This window comes from Sus scrofa, chromosome 9, assembly GCF_054392235.1.
Source record: "Sus scrofa isolate SSC_HxYL_T2T_F1_AM1 chromosome 9, Sscrofa_HxYL_maternal_Yorkshire_Landrace_v2.0, whole genome shotgun sequence".
NCBI lineage: Eukaryota > Metazoa > Chordata > Mammalia > Artiodactyla > Suidae > Sus > Sus scrofa.
In genome coordinates, this window is record NC_139391.1 from 109,625,514 (window position 1) to 109,646,242 (window position 20,729).

The window sequence follows — 20,729 nt, forward strand, 5'->3', positions numbered from 1 at the left end:
ATGGGTGCATGTATCTTTTTGAATTATAGTTTTGTCTTGATATATATCCAGGAGTGGGATTGCTGGATCATATGGTAGTTCTATATTTAGTTTTCTGAGCAACCTCCATACTGTTTTCCATAGTGGTTTTACCAATTCCCACCAACAGTGTAGGAGAGTTCCCTTTTCTCTACACCCTCTCCAGCATTTGCTGTTTGTGGACTTACTAATGATGGCCATTCTGTCTGGTGTGAGGTGGTACCTCATTGTAGTTTTGATTTGTGTTTCTCCAATTATTAGTGGTGTTGATCATTTTTTGTGTGTGCCTATTGACCATCCATATGTCTTCTTTGGAGAAATGTCTATTTAGCTCTTTTGACCTTTTATCAATTGGGTTGTTCAACAAAAAATTCTTTAGCATGTATTATATACCAAACACCTCCTTGAGCAGAGAGTACAAAGGTAGATATGACACGGTCTCTCCTCAGGAAGCTCAGTCCAGGACTATGCCTCTTAGAGTGTGGGACCAGTAGCAGCAGCATCACTGCTCATTTCCTGGTATCACTCCAGATCCATTGAATCAAAATCTGCAAATTTAACAGGATACCTGGGTGATTTTTAAGCATATTAAAGTCTGGGAAGCACTGACCTAGTGAATTATTAGATCCTCTCCTGCTCCTTAGTTCTTGATTTATTCAGCAAATATTTACTGATCATCTACCATAGGTCAGGCTCTGGGCTAGGAGTTGGGGGTACATTGGTAAGCAAGAAAAAGGAGGTGCTGATGGCCTGGAGTTCACATTCTGATGGGGGAGAAAAACAAAGAACAAGAAAATACATGAGATAGTTACAGATCATGAGGAGTACTCTGAAGCAAATAAAACTGAAATATGATAGGAGTTCCCAGTGTTGCATAGTGGGTTAAGAATCTGACTGTAGCAGCTAGGGTCACTGCAGAGGCACGTGTTCCATCTTACCAGGAACTTCCATAATCTGTATGATAGAAAGAAACCAGAATGAACTATAACAGGCAGGGTGGGGGACATCTTCAGGGTAAGCTATTTCTATTCTGTATCTTGCTTTCTGTTCTAAAAACATAAACACAGTCACTGTCTTATGTGCAAAGAGCCCAAAGATTATACTACTTTGCCCTTCTTTCCTTTTCTCCCCACTTCCCACCCCTCTGCCTCTGGCACCCAGCACTGAAACTATAGATGCTACCAGGCAGCTGCAGTCACAGCCAGGCCCATTGAAAAGTTCAGGCTGTGAACAGCTAAGAATTTGGATGCAAGCTGAATCACAAAGCTTAGAAAGAAGTACCAGTATTGCCTTTCTAGTTGGGGTAAGAAGACATTAAAGAATAGAGAAGGGCTGGTGACGGGTGTAGCTTACCATCCCACTGTTTTCTTACATCACTGCAATTGGGGGCCAGAGAGTATGCTGATGGGAACTGACCAGAGGGAGGGCGGCCAGTAAGTAAAGATGAGCAATGGGATATACAAGCAACCACAACCAACTCAGATCTTCTCATCATCTATAGAGCCAATCAATCTGAAACCAAAAGCAGTGTTAGACTTTAATTCAGCCCCAAAGTGTGTTCAGCCCCACTTACTTTCTGCACAGATCCACAGATAGACCACTTGAGGGATAAACCACCGACTGCCCAAAGAGAGGATACGGATAGACCAATAAGCAGAGGATGGGGCTTCAGGTATTGCTTCTCTAGAAATTATGTGTCGGGAAGGAAAACTCAAGTCAAATATGGCAGCACTCTTCTGACCTGTGATCCTTGTGCCAACTGTCCAGCTGGTTGCGTGATTTACAGTATATGAAATGCAGCCAATCTGCAGAGAAAGGGCATCAGCCCACTGTTCCAGTTACCTACTACTGTGTAACAAACTACCCAAAATTTAGTGGCTTAAAACTTTGTCAAAGTTTTGTTGAAAAACCTCACACCCAGCAGGATGGCTATTAACAACCAGGTTTATTGCATCTCACAATTGTGTGGATCTGGAATTCGGGAAGGGTTTAGCTGAGCAATTCTTCTGCTCTATATAGCATCAACCAGGGTCACTTTGTGGCATTTGGCAGGTAGATCAGTGGTGTGGAGGGTCCAAGAAGGCTTCACTCATAGGTCGGCCCCTCACAGGGATGGCTGGAAAGGTGGGCTCAGTTGGACTGCTCTCCCTCTCCACATATGATCAAGACCTCTCCATGAGGTCATTCCAGCAGGAGAGTCAGAAACTACCAGTACACTAAAGATTCTCAGCATCTCTAATCAACAGAGAAATGCAAATAAAACCACAGTGAGACATCACCCAAAAAAAAAAACAAAAACAAAAACCATAAAATAACTAGTATCAGAGAGATCTGAAGAAATTGGAATATTTTGTGCACTGTAGGTGGGATGGTAAAGTAGAGCACTATAAAATAGTATGGAGGTTCCTCAAAAAATTAAAAATGGAACTACCATATGATCCAGCAATCCTACGTCTAGCTATATATCCAAAAGAATGGAAAGCAGGATCTGGAAGAAGTATTTGTACATCCATGTAAGAGCAGCACTATGGCCAATACCCAAGAGGTGGAAGCAACCAAAAGGTACATCAGCAGATGAGTGGATAAGCAAAATGTGGCATGTACATATAGTGGAGTATTATTCTGCCTTAAAAAAGAGCGAAATCCTGCCATATGCTACAACATGGATGAGCCATGAGAATGTTATGCTAAGTAATATATGCCAGTAACAAAAAGACAGATATTGTATGATTCCACTTAAAGAAGCTAACTAAATGCCTCAAAATCTTAGAAAAAGAAAGCAGAATGGTGGCTACTAAGGGATGGAAGTGTGTTCCTAAAGGAAAAGAGAATGTTGTTTAATGGGTATGGAATTTCAAGTTTGTAAGATGGAAAGTCCTAGAGATCTGTTTCACAACAATTTAAATACACTGAACACTACTGAACTGTAACTGAAAAATGGTTGAGATGTCTAAATGTCCAGCAATGGGGAACTAGCTAAATAAATTATAATATCCTCAAATAACAGAACCCTAGATGGTCATTACAAAGGGTAATCCATATTTACTAGCAGAGAAAGGTAACTGTAACACGTTGACAGTATAAAACACCATGTAAAATGTGACATTTCCTATTTACATATGCCTACTGATGTCTGGAAGGATTCTTGCTAGAAACGTTAACATTTCACACCCACTAGGATACCTGTTCTTAACAAAAAAACGAAAAACCAGAAAACAACAAGTGTTGGCATGGAGAAGCTGAAACACTCGTACAGTACTGGTAAGAATGTAAAATGTTGTAGAAGATGTGGAAAACTGGAAATTCCTTTTAAAAAAATAACTACAGGGGAAAAGTTTGAGATAGTAAATTTTATTTTATGTGTTTTTTAACCACGTTAAAAAATAAACTGTCAACACTCTTAAAACCCAGATTGATGAGACCCAATTGTACATGTACAGCACAGGGAACTATATTCAATCTCTTGGGATTGAGCATGATGGAAGATAATACAAGAAAGGGAAGGAGTTCCCATCGTGGCACAGTGGTTAACGAACCTGACTAGGAACCATGAGGTTGTGGGTTCGATCCCTGGCCTCGCTCAGTGGGTTAAGGATCTGGTGTTGCCGTGAGCTGTGGCGTAGGTTGCAGACACGGCTCAGATCTGGCATTGCTGTGGCTCTGGTGTAGGCCAGCAGCTATAGCTCTGATTAGACAGCCTGGGAACCTCCATACGCCGTGGGTGTGGCCCTAGAAAAGACAAAAAGACAAAAAAAAAAAAAAAGAAAGAAATTGAATAGTCACTATGCTGTACCACAGAAATTGGCACAACATTGTAAATCAACTATATTTTAATAAAAAATAAGTAAATAATTTTTTTCATTTCTTTTTTTTTCAATTTAATAGCACTTTATTTTTTATTTTCCCAATACATTATTTTTTTTCTACTGTACAGCATGGTGACCCAGTAACACATACTTGTAAAAATTCATTTCTCATATTATCATGCTCCATCATAAGTGACTAGACATAGTTCCCAGTGCTACACAGCAGGATCTCATTGCTAATCCATTCCAAAGGCAAGAGTCTGCATCTATTAACCCCAAGCTCCCAATCCATCCCACTCCCTCCCACTCCTCCTCCCGCTTGGCAACCACAAGTCTATTCTCCAAGTCCATGATTTTCTTTCCTATGGAAAGGTTCATTTGTGCCGTCTATTAGATTCCAGATATGTGATATCATATGGTATTTGTCTTTCTCTTTCTGACTTACTTCACTCAGGATGAGAATCTTTAGTTCCATCCATGTTGCTGCAAATGGCATTATTTTGTTCTTTTTATGGCTGAGTAGTATTCCGGTGTGTATATATACCACATCTTCCTAATCCAATCATCTGTCAGTGGACATCTGGGTTGTTTCCACGTCTCAGCTATTGTGAATAGTGCTGCAATTGCTCAACATCACTGATTATTAGAGAAATGCAAATTGAAACTACCATGAGGTATCACCAAACACCAGTCAGAATGGCCATCCTTAATAAGTCAAAAATAACCAATGCTGGAGGGGGTGTGGAGAAAAGGGAACCCTCCTGCACTGTTGGTGGGAATGTAAGCTGGTACAACCACCATGGAGAACAGTATGGAGGTATCTTAGAAAACTATACATAGAACTACCATATGACCCAGCAATCCCACTCTTGGGCATATATCTGGACAAAACTTTCCTTAATTATTTTAAAAAACCCAGACTGAAAGCAAAGGGAACATGGACCCCATCTCTCAGCGAGAGGAAAGGCAGAGAATCTGCAGCAAGCTCCAACCTGCCACACCCACTGCAGGGCAGATCTTGGCTAGAGCACCTGAGGGTCTAGATGGTGAAATATTATTTCCAGGGGACTATATTCAACCTCCCAGAGATGAAGGGTATCAGAAGGTGCCATTAGACACGGGTGCAGTTGGAAACAATAAAGTGGAAGAAAATGACAAATCTTGTATAGCCAATGAGAAAAAATGGCCTGGAATTCGGCACTCACTCATTTTCACAACAAAGATTCAGCAGGCCATTCTGCTAAGAGCCAGATTGTTTTCCACTAAGTATTCTTCTCACTCAGGCATTGGCTGCCCCCCAGCTGTCCTGACAGGGGGCAGGCTCCAGGCCCTAACTGAAGAGGTCAGATAGGAACAATCTACAGAAGTACCAGCATCTAGAAAGTCTGGACAATGTAGCCGTTATAAATGCTGCTCTCAGGAGCAGTGATTCAAATGACAGCTATGAAAAGGGCTCCAAAGAGCCCTTTGGAGATGGAACATGAGTGGCTCAGAGCCCATGACATGTTACAAGGGCAAACCCGACTGAGCAAAGATCCAAAGCAGCGTCGAATGACTTATTTATTCAGCGCTGCTCTATACAAACCTGGGAAAGGATGACAGCTTTTAAATTGCCTCCCCTGAGCTATGCTCCATCCATGGTGCGTGGGAAATGTTAGCAAAAGTTTGGGGAGAAAAAAGCAGAATGTTTTACAAAGCAAAAATCACAGTGTAACCCTGCTAATGCTGCCACCCAATTCCGCACAAGGCCCTGGCATCTCACGGTCCCTAGCCAGAAGGCATGATGCCAACATCTGGAGAGGAAATCCCCACCCTTTATCCTCTTCCACCTGCTGGCTTCTCTTTGGGTGGAAGAGTCTGCTTTGTGCAGGCCAATTAAGTAATCGCAGTAGCATTCTAATTGTACCCCTTCGGCAGAGTGTTTTCCTGGTGTGGTATGGGAGTGTCGGTGTTCAGATCACCCTGGGAATACATGTGCTGTTTCCTGTAGCCTAGCGCAGCCTGCAGACTCCGTGAGTGTCCTGGGGCTCCTGTTGCACAGGGGTGTCAGGCCCTGGGGAGAAAGCCCAAACGATAGGAACAGTGTCTGAGTCACCCCAGCCCAGCCAGCTTTCCCGGAAGGCCACGTGACGGTGCAGCCTGTGCTCACAGGCAGACCTGGGATGAGGATGAGGCAAATGACAAGCCTTGTGTGCAAACTTTTAGGAGGCCCTCGCCCTGCATTTGCATGACCCTGAGAGTGAGCGCCTCCTTAAATCTTGTACCTGGGGAGCCACACTTGCCTCACCCCTACTTCAGGCCTGGCTCACTGGCTTCACTCACTTTTCCCATCCACTCCTCTGCTCCCCGGCCAAGGTTAACACTGGGCTGGGGAATGTGGGTCCAAGGTTGACAATGGCCAACAAAGAAGAGAGCTTTAAGAAGGAAGGGCTAAATAATCAATGGTGAGATTACAGTGAGGGATCCAAGGAGGCATTTGGCTACATGGAGTCTACCCATGACCCAAGACCAGAGAAGATCCAAGAAGGTAGGTGATGAATGACTTGTCCTCGTCAGCTCCTGCATCCAGATGGCGGGGTGTAAGCAGGAACCTCTGTGAGACCAGCCATGGATGTTCCCTTCCTCCACGAGGGCTCAGGGTCTTCCTTGGGAGGTGCCTATGCTGCAGGAAGCTCCCTTCTCCCCGGGTTTGAGTGCCGATCTAAAGCTCTAAAGCACATCCACCCCCATTTGCTCTCTTCCCAACCCATCTTGATGTCATAAAACTAGACCAGGCAGCTTAGAGCTGGGGAAAGAGAAATGGGGAGTCTCTGGTTCCTAGAGGCTAACAAACGGTTCACACCAAAGCAGGTTTTTCTATCATGACATCAGGTATATTTATTTGAGAACCCCAAGACAGTGGGGTCTGGCCTCTGGCCCCTCTCTTCCCCTACAGCACACACTTCCAGGTGTTACCTTCCCTTCCATATGCATGGCCACTTTTCATCACCCATTTCCCTATTCTTCTTCACGTGTTTACAACCCCATCCACTCCTCCCTCTCCCCACAACTCCCCAATCCCCGCAGCTAGCTCCTTTGCCAAATCTTCCTGAAAAACGCAGGCATTCAGCTTCGTGGATTTTTTTTTTTTTTTTTTTTTTTGTCTTTTTGCTATTTCTTGGGCCGCTCTCGCAGCATATGGAGGTTCCCAGGCTAGGGGTCGAATCAGAGCTGTAGCCGCCAGCCTACGCCAGAGCCACAGCAACGCAGGATCCGAGCCGCGTCTGCGACCTACACCACAGCTCATGGCAACGTTGGATCGTTAACCCACTGAGCAAGGGCAGGGATCGAACCCGCAACCTCATGGTTCCTAGTCGGATACGTTAACCACTGTGCCACGATGGGAACTCCAGCTTTGTGGATTTTAAATGGAAAATTATGCAGAGTGAAGTGAATCTAGCTGGAGCAGTGGAATCAGGGACCCCTAGGCCCAACTTTGGTTTCCAACTAGCAAGAGCACCTTCCTGACACTGAAGCAGAGACCCCCTCAAGGTTCAGCAGTGCCACTAGGGCTGTGTAAAATCCTCAGATTGCTTGCTTGTGTTGCTTTTCAAAATATCCCCTTCCAGAGGGCTTCTGCGAGCATGATTCAAGCTCAGAAAATCATGACAGACAAATCTTCATTATGACATGATCATATTTCAATTATCCCCTGTGTAGTCTGGGTACATTAAAGCAACTTCTCTCACCAAGAAGCAGCTTCTCAAACTGAGAGAAGTTCGTTAAAAATCATAATGTGCATTTAGATTTTTTAAAGCATGTTGGAAAACAAGGGGATAAATTCTAGAAAAAACAACAGAATCTTTCAGAGGTTGCTCCAGCACTTAGTCAGAAACCATAATCTTATCTTGTGATGTGGAACGAGCATTATAACTGAATAATGGGCCAATTATTTTATTACAATGTGTGTTTCTAAGTGTTCTGTGATGCTAAACCCAACAAACTGTTTTCTCTCAGTCCCAATCTGACCCATCTTCACAATATATAAGGTGCCCCTCAGTTAATATGTCAAAGTCTATAAAAATCATTCAAAAATGGAGTTGATCATACTATGTGTGGTCTGTATCCATACAGGCATGGTCCCTCATATGTTGGAAAAAAGACAAATCAGACATCTCCTGAGAATTTGTCCTAAAGAAAGAATTTGAAAGAACAAATTGAGTTTTATATGCAAACCTTTCATTATTGATAATAACAGAAGAAACAGAAACCTACCTACATATCTAGTGGTGGTGAAGTAGTTGAGAATGGAACACTGATCATGAAAGGGAGAGGAATGAGAATGGAATGAAATATTATGCAGCCATGCAAAACCAATGCTGATGATTCAGAGAGAGGAAATACAGGAAATTTTTTTAGTATCATGTTAAAAATATCATCTGTACTGTGATTCCAACCATACCAAAGAAGTGCACGTTTAAGGAATAAAAAGAAACGTGGGAAGAAAATAGTTGGTGCCTCAAGGTGATTGAATTGTGGATTGTCCATCTTTAGAACCATTCCTTTTGTAGCAGCTATAATGTTGTTGATTGGAAAGTAAATAACTAAAACTTGGAAGGAAAAGGAAAACACTCAAGTGAAACATTTTCTCTGCCAGGCAGAAAAATCAGTGATGCTTGGGATCATTTTGCATTCTTCCTTGCTCCCTCAAAGCAACCTGTGATCGTCACCCAGATCTAGGGAATATGCATGTCTGGGTTATGAGGGGAGCAGCCCCTCACCAGGAAGACTGTGCTGTTAGTTTAATGGACTGGAAACCTCAAACTTTTCAGTTTTTTTAAATCACACATCTAAAGTGCATTTCAACCATTTGTTGGTGTGGTTGTTCCATGACAAAGATGCACAAAAGTCTTGCTGACAGTAAATGATGCTTTTGTTCTTCCCCTCTTTTCTCTTTCTCTCCCCTATCCCCCCTACCCTGTTCTGCAGTTCTGCTAAGCCAATATTCTCTAGAATGAGCACAAAACAAATCAAACAACAGCTAAACAAATCGAATAACAGCTTTTGTACATCCACATCAAGAAGGAAGACACTTGGGAGAGGTCGGAGTACTGAAATGGATATGGATGAGAGTGAGACCTCCACCGTCAAAGCACCGTCTAGATAGATCGGCAGAGATAGGAGTGATTTTCCAGGAGATGTGATCATGGATTAAACACCAGCTCATTGGAAACCACCATTGAATAAGGGCAGATAACATTCATGAGAAATCACATTCAGGAAATAATTTTGAAGGAAGTGAAATATTAATGGGCTAGAATTAACCTATAAAATATATATGTACTGAGGTTTGTAAACTGTCCTTTTTTAATCAAACAGAAAACTAAATGCTTGAATCTTTCAACGCTATTTAAAAAAAAAGGCAATCAATCCTAAATTATTCCTATCTCAATAGCCAAGAAGCCGATCAACATCGATTATCGAGGAAGCGTCTTAGCAAATGCTTCTGAGTATTTTCATAGGAGCCATGACCTTTGGTTCCCATCTCTGCCATTCATTTATTTCACTGTGTAATTAGTTACAACCACTCAGTTAAGAGATGTAACGCTTCAAACTTTTTACTGAGTCTGTGTTGCGTTTAATCTGTCTGTAATCAGTTATTACTGAGAAGGTGTTTCTGACATATACTATTACTCCATCAAGCTGTATATTACAGGAAGTACATCTTTACATTGTAGGTTCCCAAGCAACATAGATTTCCCTATCTTTCAGGAAACAGCATCAAGGAACTCTGAAAAATATAGAAAGTTCATTTTCACCTTGGATGCTCACATGTAATATATAGGCTGCTATCAAATAAACACTTTTTCTAATTCTCCCTAGTATATGGATAGAAATTTAATATACTTTAGGCATCTAAAATATCTTCTTTTTTTCCTATTTCTTTGCCATACATGTAATCAGAAATCCATATCCTTTCTTCCCCTTACTGACAGGCACTCATTATGATTTTTTAAAAAATCCGTTAAATCTATTTCTAAATGATAGTAAGTGGTACTAACAAAATAAATAATAATTTAATAGCCTTAGAAATAAACGAATATATACTTATACAGGTCAAAGAAACTTGGTAGGAGTAAGTTGCCTTTTTATTTACTAATGTTGCTTTCAAGAACACTCAATTTTTTTTTTTAGTTGGTTGACCTTTGGAAGCAGTGACAAATCATCTGTTGTCTTTCACAGTTTTTTGCTCCCAGGCTTCCCCCACCATCACCCTCCCCACATATCTTACAAATATGCAGCAACAGAAAAATATTTAATATTGAGGTAGCCAATTGCTTGAGAATGAACATAAGCTAAGATGTATGTGCAAGGGTAATTGGTGTAAGCCAAACCATGTGCTGTATCTGAGTAGAAAACGTGACTGTGTAGAATGCTTTGATTTTTAGATTCAAAATTGAGATCCAATTGGCATATATCACTGGAACAGCAGACAGAGGATAATACAAGAAGAGACACAGATCATGGTTCATTCCTTCTACCTTGTCTCTCGTAGGATCGTTCTCCTAATTTGGCCAAATGTTTCTGGTACTAGCCATCTTTTTACCATTGATGAGATTGTTTCAAATGGCTAAAAGTAAATTACAGGTAGAGTCAAGTAAGTGGAACCCAATACACAAAGATACATATTTTCTAAAGAACCAAGTTAGGAGAATACTTATTCTCTCTAAAGTATTAATCACTCTGGGAGTCATTTGTTGCTTTAAATATTCGCTTTCCCACTGCATTCAAAACACCCTACTTACCAAATTTAATTACACACAACTTTTCAAGAATTCATCTTTTATTTAAGGAGAGGTACCCCTCTACCTACAGTGAAATAGAAGGTATTGGCTTTCTCTAACCCATGTTAATTACAGATTCCACTGGGAGTCCTGCGTCACTAATTGTGGTGTTTGTGAAAATAAGAAAGTACTTCCTATCCACATGCAAATGTTTTTAAGAAGTTTTTTCCATAAAACCTAAGTGTAATTTAGTGCTCTGAAGTTGGATCATTGACAATGTACCATTTGTACATAGGTAATACACGTGTAAATCACTAAATGTTAAGTATAAGAAGTACGTTTTTATCTTTTTAAAAAAAAAAAAAAAGTGACTCCCTTTCTCATTCTGTTCTGTTGTATTGCGTCCAAAAGTTGTGTGTAATTTTTTTAAGGTCCAGGCAATGTAAAGAAATTTGTTGGAATATCTGAATTTCTGTAAAAAAAATAAAAATAAAAATAAGATTTTGTTATTTAAAAGATTGCTTGGTTGTGTGGCGCACATTCGGTGTATTCAGCATCTGTCTTTGTCCAGTGATCCAGTGACAGGTGGTGATTTAACAAAAAGAACTACCTTCAGAAAATCTCCTTGCTGTCAGATTCCATAATATTTGCCATCAGGAGCTGTGCAGGACCCTCACGTGTGGAAGGCACAATTAACATCTTCAAAGCCTCTTCTCACCAAACATAGACACAACTCAAGCTAAATAGACTCCATAGACTCAGTGGAATGAAATTGATAAGTAAATAACCAGAATGTTAAATAAAACCTGACCTGAAATCTTCTGAAATATCCAATGGATTGCTCCATCTCAACTTTTGGCACATTGAAAACAGCCACCTGTTCCTCAGACAGGAGCAGCCCCTTCACAATAGTTCACACTGAGTGTGTGTTATCTAGGGAGTTCCAATGCCAGATCCTTCGTTTACCGTATGACTCTAAACAGCTCTAAGCTTCAGCGACCTCACCTATTAAATGAACACATCATAATACCTGGCCCCACAGTGTTGTTGGGAGGCGGTAAAGAAGTTTAGTGTTGCTGTGGCACTTATCTGATAGGAGATATTCAATGAATTTTAATTCCCTCCCTCCTACTATATGCAACACATTGAAGAAAAAAAGAAACATAAAACACAGCCTGTGTTCTCCAAATGCTGAAGATAATTAGAGTAATATTTATGAGCAGGGATTTAAAACTCAAATGCCTGCAGGGGCGAGAGAGATAAATAAATTAGTGGAACAAAGCAAGCTGAGCTGGGGAGACAGTAGGAAGTACTGGAGCCCTGGAGAGCCTGGGTCTGTGTCTAAAGCGATGATTTGCAAAAATTCAGTTCCAGTCATTCAACACATATGCACGGATCCCTACTGTGCGCCAGGAACTCTTCTAAACCCTGAGAAGATAGTGGTAAACCAGACAAACAAAGTCCCTGCTCTTATGGGTCTCTTGGGCTGGTAGGCAAAGAGCTAACAAACAGGAAAATGTCAGCTAATAATAATAGGTGCCCTCGAGAGAATTCAAACACGGTGATGTGATGCAGAAGTAGGGAAGCAAATTAAAGAAGGCTGCTATGAACAGGTGGCATTTGAAGTGAGACCTGAATGATGCAAACAAGCCAGTCATATATACAAAGAGTAAAGAACATGGCACACAGGGAGCCACTGGTGTAATGACTCTAAAGCAGGAAGAATGAAGTCGCTACGCTTGAGGTAGGACAGGGTGACAGAGAGGAGACGTGTGCTGTGCCAGAAACCAGCTTCTGGCTTGGTAGGCCAGAATGGATGGTACATTTTTAAGTGTTAGAAAAGGCCAGGTGAAGGTCTTAATAGAAGAGTGATGGAAACTTTTACATTTTAAAAACATTACGCTTGGGAGTTCCTGTCGTGGCTTAGTGGTTAACAAACCTGACTAAGATCCATGTGGACTCAGGTTCAATCCCTGGCTTCACTCAGTGGGTTAAGGATCCGGCATTGCCGTGAGCTGTGGTGTAGGTCGCAGACGCGGCTCGGATCTGGCATTGCTGTGGCTCTGGCATATAGGCTGGCAGCTATAGCTCTGATTCGACCCCTAGCCTGGGACCCTCCATATGCCGCAGGTGCGGCCGTAAAAAGAGAAAAAGGAAAAAAACATCACCCTTGGCTTCTGCTTCTAGGTACCCTAAAAGCCTTCCTTACACAATATTTCCAGGTCTTATGTCAATCACAGTGAGCTTATTTTAATACACAGCTTGGCTTGCAAGAAGTAAGAGAAACTCCGAAAGCATAAAAAAGAAAAATAAGAGTAAATGGAAAACTGACCATGAAGTGTAAGCAATTGTAAAATCCATATGTCAGAGTAGGCAATAGGAGGCTAAGCCTTGGACCACTGGAAATAGTTGGGCTGAATTTGAAAATCTCATCCTAAACCAGTACACTTGAAGATGGCCACAACTTCTTAGACAAGGGTGGGCCAGGAAGAATATTCATGCTAGCAAACGAAAGAAGCCTATCAAGAACTCTGTCTTGGAGTTCATATTGTGGCTCAGTGGGTTAGGAACACAACATAGTGTCTGTTAGAATGCGGGTTCAGTCACTGGCCTCACTCACTGAGTTAAGTATCCGCCATTGTCACAAGCTGTGGCATAGGTCACAGAGGCAGCTCAGATCTGGCATTGCTATGGCTGTGGCGTGGGCCTCAGCTGCAGCTCCAATTTGACTCCTAGCTTGGGAACTTGTATATGCTGCAGGTGTGGCCGTAAAAATAAAAAGAAAAAAACTCTGTCTCCATACTCTTTCTAAATAGGGTGGAAACGAGAGGAATGGTCACCCTCTGAAATTTTTAACCCATAGACTTGGCCCCCTCTAGTCTGGAATTCGATCTTACACTCTCCATATGGTCAAAGAAACTCCAAGAAATCAAAAAATTTCCTAGGGCACTGTTAGCTGGCAGATCTCAGACACACAGATCTCACCAATTAAACTCAAAAATGTAAGTGCTCACAATGCTAAAATTACTAAACACACAAATGAACCACGAGACATAATCATCAGAAAAAATTAACAACAGATTTGTTACCCCACAGATTTTTTACTGATAACTCTGTGTGTGTGTGTTTCCCCCTCACTGGTTTGAACAAAGATTATATTTATAAACTTCTTCATAGGTTCAGGAATGCATACCACTCATGGGTAATACTTCCAACATTAGGGTCAAATGAATATTCATTCCCTCCCCCCACTTACATTGTCACTTGTTAAAATCATGGCACATTATAATTTGCTTTATATTTGAATTAGGACTCTCTTGTGCAGTTTGTTTTTCCAGAGACTTCTAATTTCTTTTTATTTTCTTTTTTTAATTTATTTTGTATTGAAGTATAGTTGATTTACAGCATTGTATTAATTTCTGCTGAACAGCAAAGTGACTCAGTTATACACATATATGCATTCTTTTTCATATTCTTTTGTATTATGCTTTATCCCAGGAGATAAAATATGGTTCCCTGTGCTATACAGTAGGATCTTGTTTATCCATTCTACATGTAATAGTTTGCAACTACTAACCCCAAACTCTAAACCCATCTCTCATCCATCCCCCTCCCCCTTGGCAACCACAAGTCTGTTCTCCATGTTCATGAGTTTGTTTCTTTTCTGTAGATAGGTTCATTCGTGCCATGAACATATAAGTTCACATATTTTGGATTGCACTTATAAGTGATATCACATGGTATTTGCCTTTCTCTTTATGACTTACTTCACTGACTATGAAAATCTCTAGTTGCATCCATGTTGCTGCAAGTGGCATTATTTCATTCATTTTTATGCCTTAGTAGGATTCCATTGTATATATGTATGTACCACATCTTCTTTATTCCTCAGTCAATGGACATTTAGGTCCTTTCCATGTCTTGGCTATTGTGAATAGTGCTGCAGTGAACATGGAGGTGCATGCATCTTTTTGAACTGTGTTTTCATCCAGATATATGCCCAGGAATGGGACTGCTGGATCGCATGGTAATTCTATTTTTAGTTTTCTGAGGAACTTCCATACTGTTTTCCATAGTGGTTATACCAGTTTACATTCCCACCAACAGTGTAGGAGGGCTCCCTTTTCTCCACACCCTCTCCAGCATTTGTTATTTGTAGACTTTTTAATGATGGTCATTCTGACCCATGCCCCACAAATTTTAGTTTTTGGAATTACCAATTACAAAATATAATCATGTTTTATATGTAAGAGAAATAAAAATGCTTCTATTTTTAATGCCATTTGCAGCAACATGGATGGAACTAAAGACTCTCATAGAATGAAGTAAGTCAGAAAGAGAAAGACAGGAGTTCCCATCGTGGCGCAGTGGTTAACGAATCCGACTAGGAACCATGAGGTTGCGGGTTCGATCCCTGGCCTTGCTCAGTGGGTTAACGATCCGGCGTTGCCATGAGCTGTGGTGTGGGTTGCAGATGCGGCTCGGATCCTGCGTTGCTGAGGCTCTGGTGTAGGCTGGCAGCTACAGCTCCGATTAGACCCCTAGCCTGGGAACCTCCATATGCCGTGGAAGCGGCCCAAGAAATGGCGAAAAGAAAAAAAAAAAGAAAGAGAAAGGCAAATACCATATGATATCACTTATATCTGGAATCTAATATAAGGCACAAATGAACCTTTCTACAGAAAAGAAAATCATGGACTTGGAGAATAGACTTGTGGTTGCTGAGGGGGAGGGGGAGGGAGTGGGGTGGTTGGGGAGTTTGGGGTTAACAGATACAAACTGTTGCCTTTGGAATGGATTAGCAATGAGATCCTGCTGTGTAACACTGGGAACTATGTCTAGTCACTTACAATGGAGCATGACGATGTGCGAAAATTTTTTTTTTATTTTAAAAATAAATAAAAATTAAAAATAAAGAATCCATTAGATATAAGATAGATTTTTTAAAAATTCTTAGAATTGAAAAATGTAATCATTGAAATTTTTTAAATTATTTATAAATTAAATACAAATTAAGTATAACTAAAGAGGAAAGATGTGAACTAGAAGACAGATCTAAAGAACTTACCCATGGAGTTCTCTGGTGGCTCAGCAAGTTAAGGATATGGTGTTGTCACTGGTGTGGATTGGATTGCATTGCTGCTGTGGTACAAATTCAATCCCTGGCCTGGGAACTTTCACATGCTGCAGGCATGGCCAAAAAAAAAGGAAAAAGAAAAGAAAAAGAAAGAAATTACCCAGAAGGAAAATACAGAAAGCCAAAGGATTGGAAAATGAAAAGAGGTTAAGGATCAAAGAAGATATATATATCTGATCAGAGTTCCAGTAGGAGAAATAGAATAAGGGAAAGATACTATTTAACTAGAAATTGTATGAAAATTTCCCATAAATGATGAAAGATATCAATCCACACATGGAGATATCAAGAAAGCACAATGCATATCAAGCAAAATAAATGAAAAGTAAATTCAAACATGACAGTAAATGTGTGGTCCAAAGACAGAGGAACCACCATAAAAGTAACCAAAGAGAAATGGTATACTGCCTACAAAAGAATAATTTCAAGACTGGTGATAAATACAACAGACATTAGCATAATATATTTGAAGTGCTGAAGTAAAATAATTATCAGTCTGAAATTGTGTTTCAGTTAAGACTTTTTTAATTAATGTTTTTAAGTTGTACTATAGTTGATGTACAATATTATACAACAAAATTCTTTTTTTAAGACCAGAGATGGAATACAATCATTTTCCCCTTAGATAAACAAAACCTAAGGGGATTTACCAGCAACAGACCTATGCAGAAAAAAATTCTGAAAATGAGTCAAGAAGTAAGGTTTGAGATTCAAAAAGGAATGGAGAGCAAAGAATTTGGGACATATGTGAGTAAATCTAAATAAACATTGCACAAAATAATAAAACATCTAATTTGTGTGATTAAAAAAAAAAGACAACTAAAATACTGCATAACAATGGCAGTAAATTAGGATGAGATGATCAGAGTTTAAGAAATGTGTATTGGAGTTCCCAGTGTGGCGGTGCTGCATTTCCGGGATGCGGGTTCCATCCCCGCCCCACACAGTGGGTTAAAAGATCTAGCATTGCCCCGTCCATGGCCTTGGATCTGATGCCCGGCCCAGGAGCTCCATATGCCAAGGGGCAGCCAAAAAAGAAATGTGTATTAATTGGGAAAAGAGTTGAGGTATAGATTAAATAATAGCTAGCAACTGATTGTTTACAATGCACCAGGCATGTGTAATAACTCATTTAACCCTCATAACAACCTTCTGAATGAGATACTATGTTTATCCCCAGTGTACAGGGGACAAAGTGGCACATAGTGTTTAAATAATTTACTCTAGATCACACAGCTAGTAAGCAAAGAACTATTTCAAACCCATGTAGTGTCTCTAAAATAGATACACTGTATACTGTTCTCTTTGCTGTTTTTAGAAAGTTAAATATAAATGATAAAAATTCTAACAGAAGATGTAGTTTCAAAACAATGAAGGAAAGTGGCATAATAAAGGAAAAAACACTAAATCAATACAAAAGAAGGCCCCCCCCCCAAAATAAAGAAAAACCTAGAAAAAGGAGGAGTTCTGTTGTGGCTCAATGGAAATGAACCCAACTAGCATCCCTGAGGATGCAGTTTCAATCCCTGGCCTCACTCAGTGAGTTAAGGATCCAGCAGTGCCATAAGCTATGTTGTTGTAGGTTCGCAGACATAGCTCAGCTCTGGCATTGCTATGGCTATGGTGTAGGCCAGCAGCTGCAGCTCCAATTCGACCCCTAGCTTGGGAGTTTCCACATGCCACACCTGTAGAACTAAAAAAAAGAAAGAAAGAAAAAAGATACAGGAGAACAAATAAAAAGTACAAGTAAGATAGAAGCAATAAAACCAAATTAGGTAACATAAGAAATAGAAGAAGGAGTTCCCGTTGTGGCGCAGTGGTTAACGAATCCAACTAGGAACCATGAGGTTGCGGGTTCGATCCCTGCCCTTGCTCTGTGGGTTAACGATACGGCGTTGCCATGAGCTGTGGCGCAGGTTGCAGACGCGGCTCGGATCCCTCGTTGCTGTGGCTCTGGCGTAGGCTGGCAGCTACAGCTCCGATTGGACCCCTAGCCTGGGAATCTCCATATGCCAAGGGAGCGGCCCAAGAAATAGCAAAAATGACGGAAAAAAAAAAAAAAAGAAATAGAAGTAGATTAAAATAATCAGTTAAAAGATTTTGAGATTGAATTTTTAAAAACTTATCAATATACTGTTTACAAGAGACTTGTAAAACATAAGGACAAATTGAAAATAAAAGAAAAAGTTCTTGGGAGTTCCTGTCATGGCTCAGTGGTTAACGAATCCAACTAGGAACCATGAAGTTTTGGGTTCAATCCCTGGCCTCGCTCAGTGGGTTAAGGATCCAGCATTGCCATGAGCTGAGGTGTAGGTCACAGAGGAGGCTTGGATTTGGCGTTGCTGTGGCTGTGGCTTAGGCCAGCGGCTATAGCTCCAATTAGACCCCTAGCCTGGGAACCTCCACATTAGAAAAGACCAAAAAAAAGACAGAAAAAAAAGAAAAGAGAAAGTTCTTTATGTGTTAGACTCAGGTTTTTAAAATGGGGGTCTCCCACGAAGAAAATAACTATCAAACTTGCAGTGAATGGATTACTTAAGTCTCGTACACAATTATCCAGAGAATAGCAAGAAGCCAGAGTCCTACAACTCATTTTGAGGACAATTTCAAAAAGGAAAACTACAGGCCAACCTGTATCCTAATAGGAACAATATTCTAAATATATTTATTTAATCACCCCATTAAAAGGGTAAAACTTTAAAAACATATGATTTCCTGATAAATGCAAAAAAAATGTGATAAAACTTAAAACCCATCTATGATAACAAGAATTTTTTCAAAACTATGAATGAAAACAAGTTTCCTTTACCTAAGAAATAATTTCTACCAAAAAAATATTTTTATTTTTGTATAATTATGGCATGTAAAGAGTAGTCCCCTAAAATAAAAAACAAGACAATCAAGGCCACCCTCGGTACCTCTATCAGGCATGGCTTAGGCCTGCAGCTCTGATTAGACCCCTAGCCCAGGAAATTTCCATGTGCCGCAGGTACCACCCTAAAAAAAAAAAAGAAAGAAAGAAAGAAAGAAAAATGTAAATTAATTACACAGCGATAATATCCATTTATTGGCATAACCTAAAAGCATTAGAATGACTTTCATTCATATACTGTTGGTAAGGGAATTTGGTATAATCACTGCTTTTTTTATTTTTCGGTCTGCACCTGCGACATATGGAAGTTTCTTTGAAGAAATGTCTGTATTTAGACATTCACATAAATAAAATATGTGAACTGAAGAATTTTGTTGCCAACACTTTGTAGCAAATAGATAAACCAAAGTGATTTCAATTTGTAAAAATGCAAAATATTATGAACAAAATTTGCACTATATCAGAATGAACATGTAGTGAGATTCACATTCATACTGCCGTCAGTTTTGTGTTCTTTTTGCATTTGTTCTTTACTCTTATTAAAGGTTCAAAACCAAATATACACAGATTTTGGTATCAAATATTATCTAATGAAATAAGGTAAAACAAATTGGATATTTAAGATAACTGACAGTTGTGAGGAAAGTGGATGGTAGCACAGAGGGGTTGGGAAAAGGCTATGGCAGTAGGCAAGGTGAGAGAAGGTAGTGGCTTAGACTAGAGTAGTCCGTGGAGATGGAGAGAGGTGGAGAAATGTGGGAGAGGGTTACAGATTGGCTTTCCTGGGAAGCTGACTCTGAGAAAAATCAGGGTGAAATAAGCGGATTATGCAGGGATCTCAGGGTCAACGCCCACGGACAGGGAAGTAAAGGGAAAGGAAGAAAGCAGGACGGGCTGGAGAAGTTGGGCCGTGTTTGCAGGTTCAGTGAAGAGGCCTCAGCTGATCCCCCAGTGAGCAGTGAAGCTGGGAGGGCTTTTCAGAGTTGTCCTGTGTAACATCAGGGAGTCGGGCCTCAAGCATCCGTCCCTTTGTGTGGTTTGCTTGTCCCCAGGAAAGGGATGTGACCTTGTGTGTGGTGACTGTCTTTAGGCGAGGGCAATTTCCAGAGAGGGCAGAGGGCTGGGAGGAGGCAGCACATAGAAGAGCTGGGTGCATGAGTCCCCTCGTCCCCTCTGAGGGGCACATCATGGCATATCCTACAGATACATGTTTTGGAAATATGACACTTGTTGATGGATTGAATGTGGAAGAAGAGGAAAGAGAGTTACTGTTACTGATTTTTTGCTCTGAGAGCAAATGGGGGTGCCATTTACTGAGACAGGAAGAAGAGGAAGAGGACAAGGTTTGGGAGATGGAAATCCAAAAACTTCTTTTTTTTTTTTTTTCTTTTTGGGCTACACCCGCAGCATATGTAAATTCCCAGGCTAGGGGTCGAATCAGAGCTACAACTGCCAGCCTATGCCACAGCCACAACAATGCAGGAAATCCAAGCTGAGTTTGCAACCTACACCACAGCTCACCAGATCCCTGACCCCTGAGCAAGGGCAGGGATCCAACCCACATTCTCATGGATACTAGTTGGATTAGTTTCCACTGGCCATAAGAGGAACTCCCCAAAAATTCTTTTTTGTGATGCTGAAGTTCAAGATGCTTATTGGAAATTCAAGAGAAGATGTCACAGGAAATAGGCAGTTAGATGTAAATGTGTGGACACCTATGAAGAAATCCAAGTTAGAAAAAAAATACATTTAGTAGACATGGCCAATAGAAGGCTTTTAAAGCTCCAAGACTGGATATGATCCTTTAGGAAGAATATGCAAATTGAAGAGGACCCTGACCAAGCCCAGGCCGCCCTGACTTTAGAAGTGGAGCAGAGAACAGGAGCTAGCAAAGGAGACTAAGAGGAACCCACAAAAGGAGTATAACGGAAGCCAAGTGGTTAGGGGTGAGGGGGCAGGTATTTCAGGAAGTAGGGAATGATTGAATGTCAAATGCTGCTGAATGTTCATGTAAGACAAAGCAGAGCTGAGACCACTGGATTTGGAAATTATGGGGGTTGCTGGTGATGGTGACAAGAACAGTCGTCGTGAAATGATAGAAATGTAAGCAGTGAATTAGGAAAAAGAATTGA

At 40.7% G+C, this 20,729-nt stretch overlaps 2 protein-coding genes across 4 annotated transcripts in view; one reads left to right on the forward strand and one right to left on the reverse strand.

Moving 5' to 3' along the window:
- LHFPL3 (LHFPL tetraspan subfamily member 3) overlaps positions 1-11,104 on the forward strand; it is a 552,997-nt gene extending 541,893 nt beyond the window's left edge. For all 3 annotated transcript variants that reach the window (XM_021063498.2, XM_021063499.2, XM_021063497.2), the window contains one exon: positions 8,793-11,104. Coding sequence is in view for 1 of the 3 variants with exons in the window: in XM_021063497.2 (XP_020919156.1) it covers positions 8,793-8,821 (29 nt within the window). In the remaining 2 variants the exon portion in view is untranslated. The remainder of the gene's footprint in view (positions 1-8,792) is intronic.
- Positions 1-20,729, reverse strand: part of ORC5 (origin recognition complex subunit 5) — a 1,223,002-nt gene that overhangs the window by 820,219 nt on the left and 382,054 nt on the right. The gene's annotated exons all lie outside the window — the stretch shown is intronic.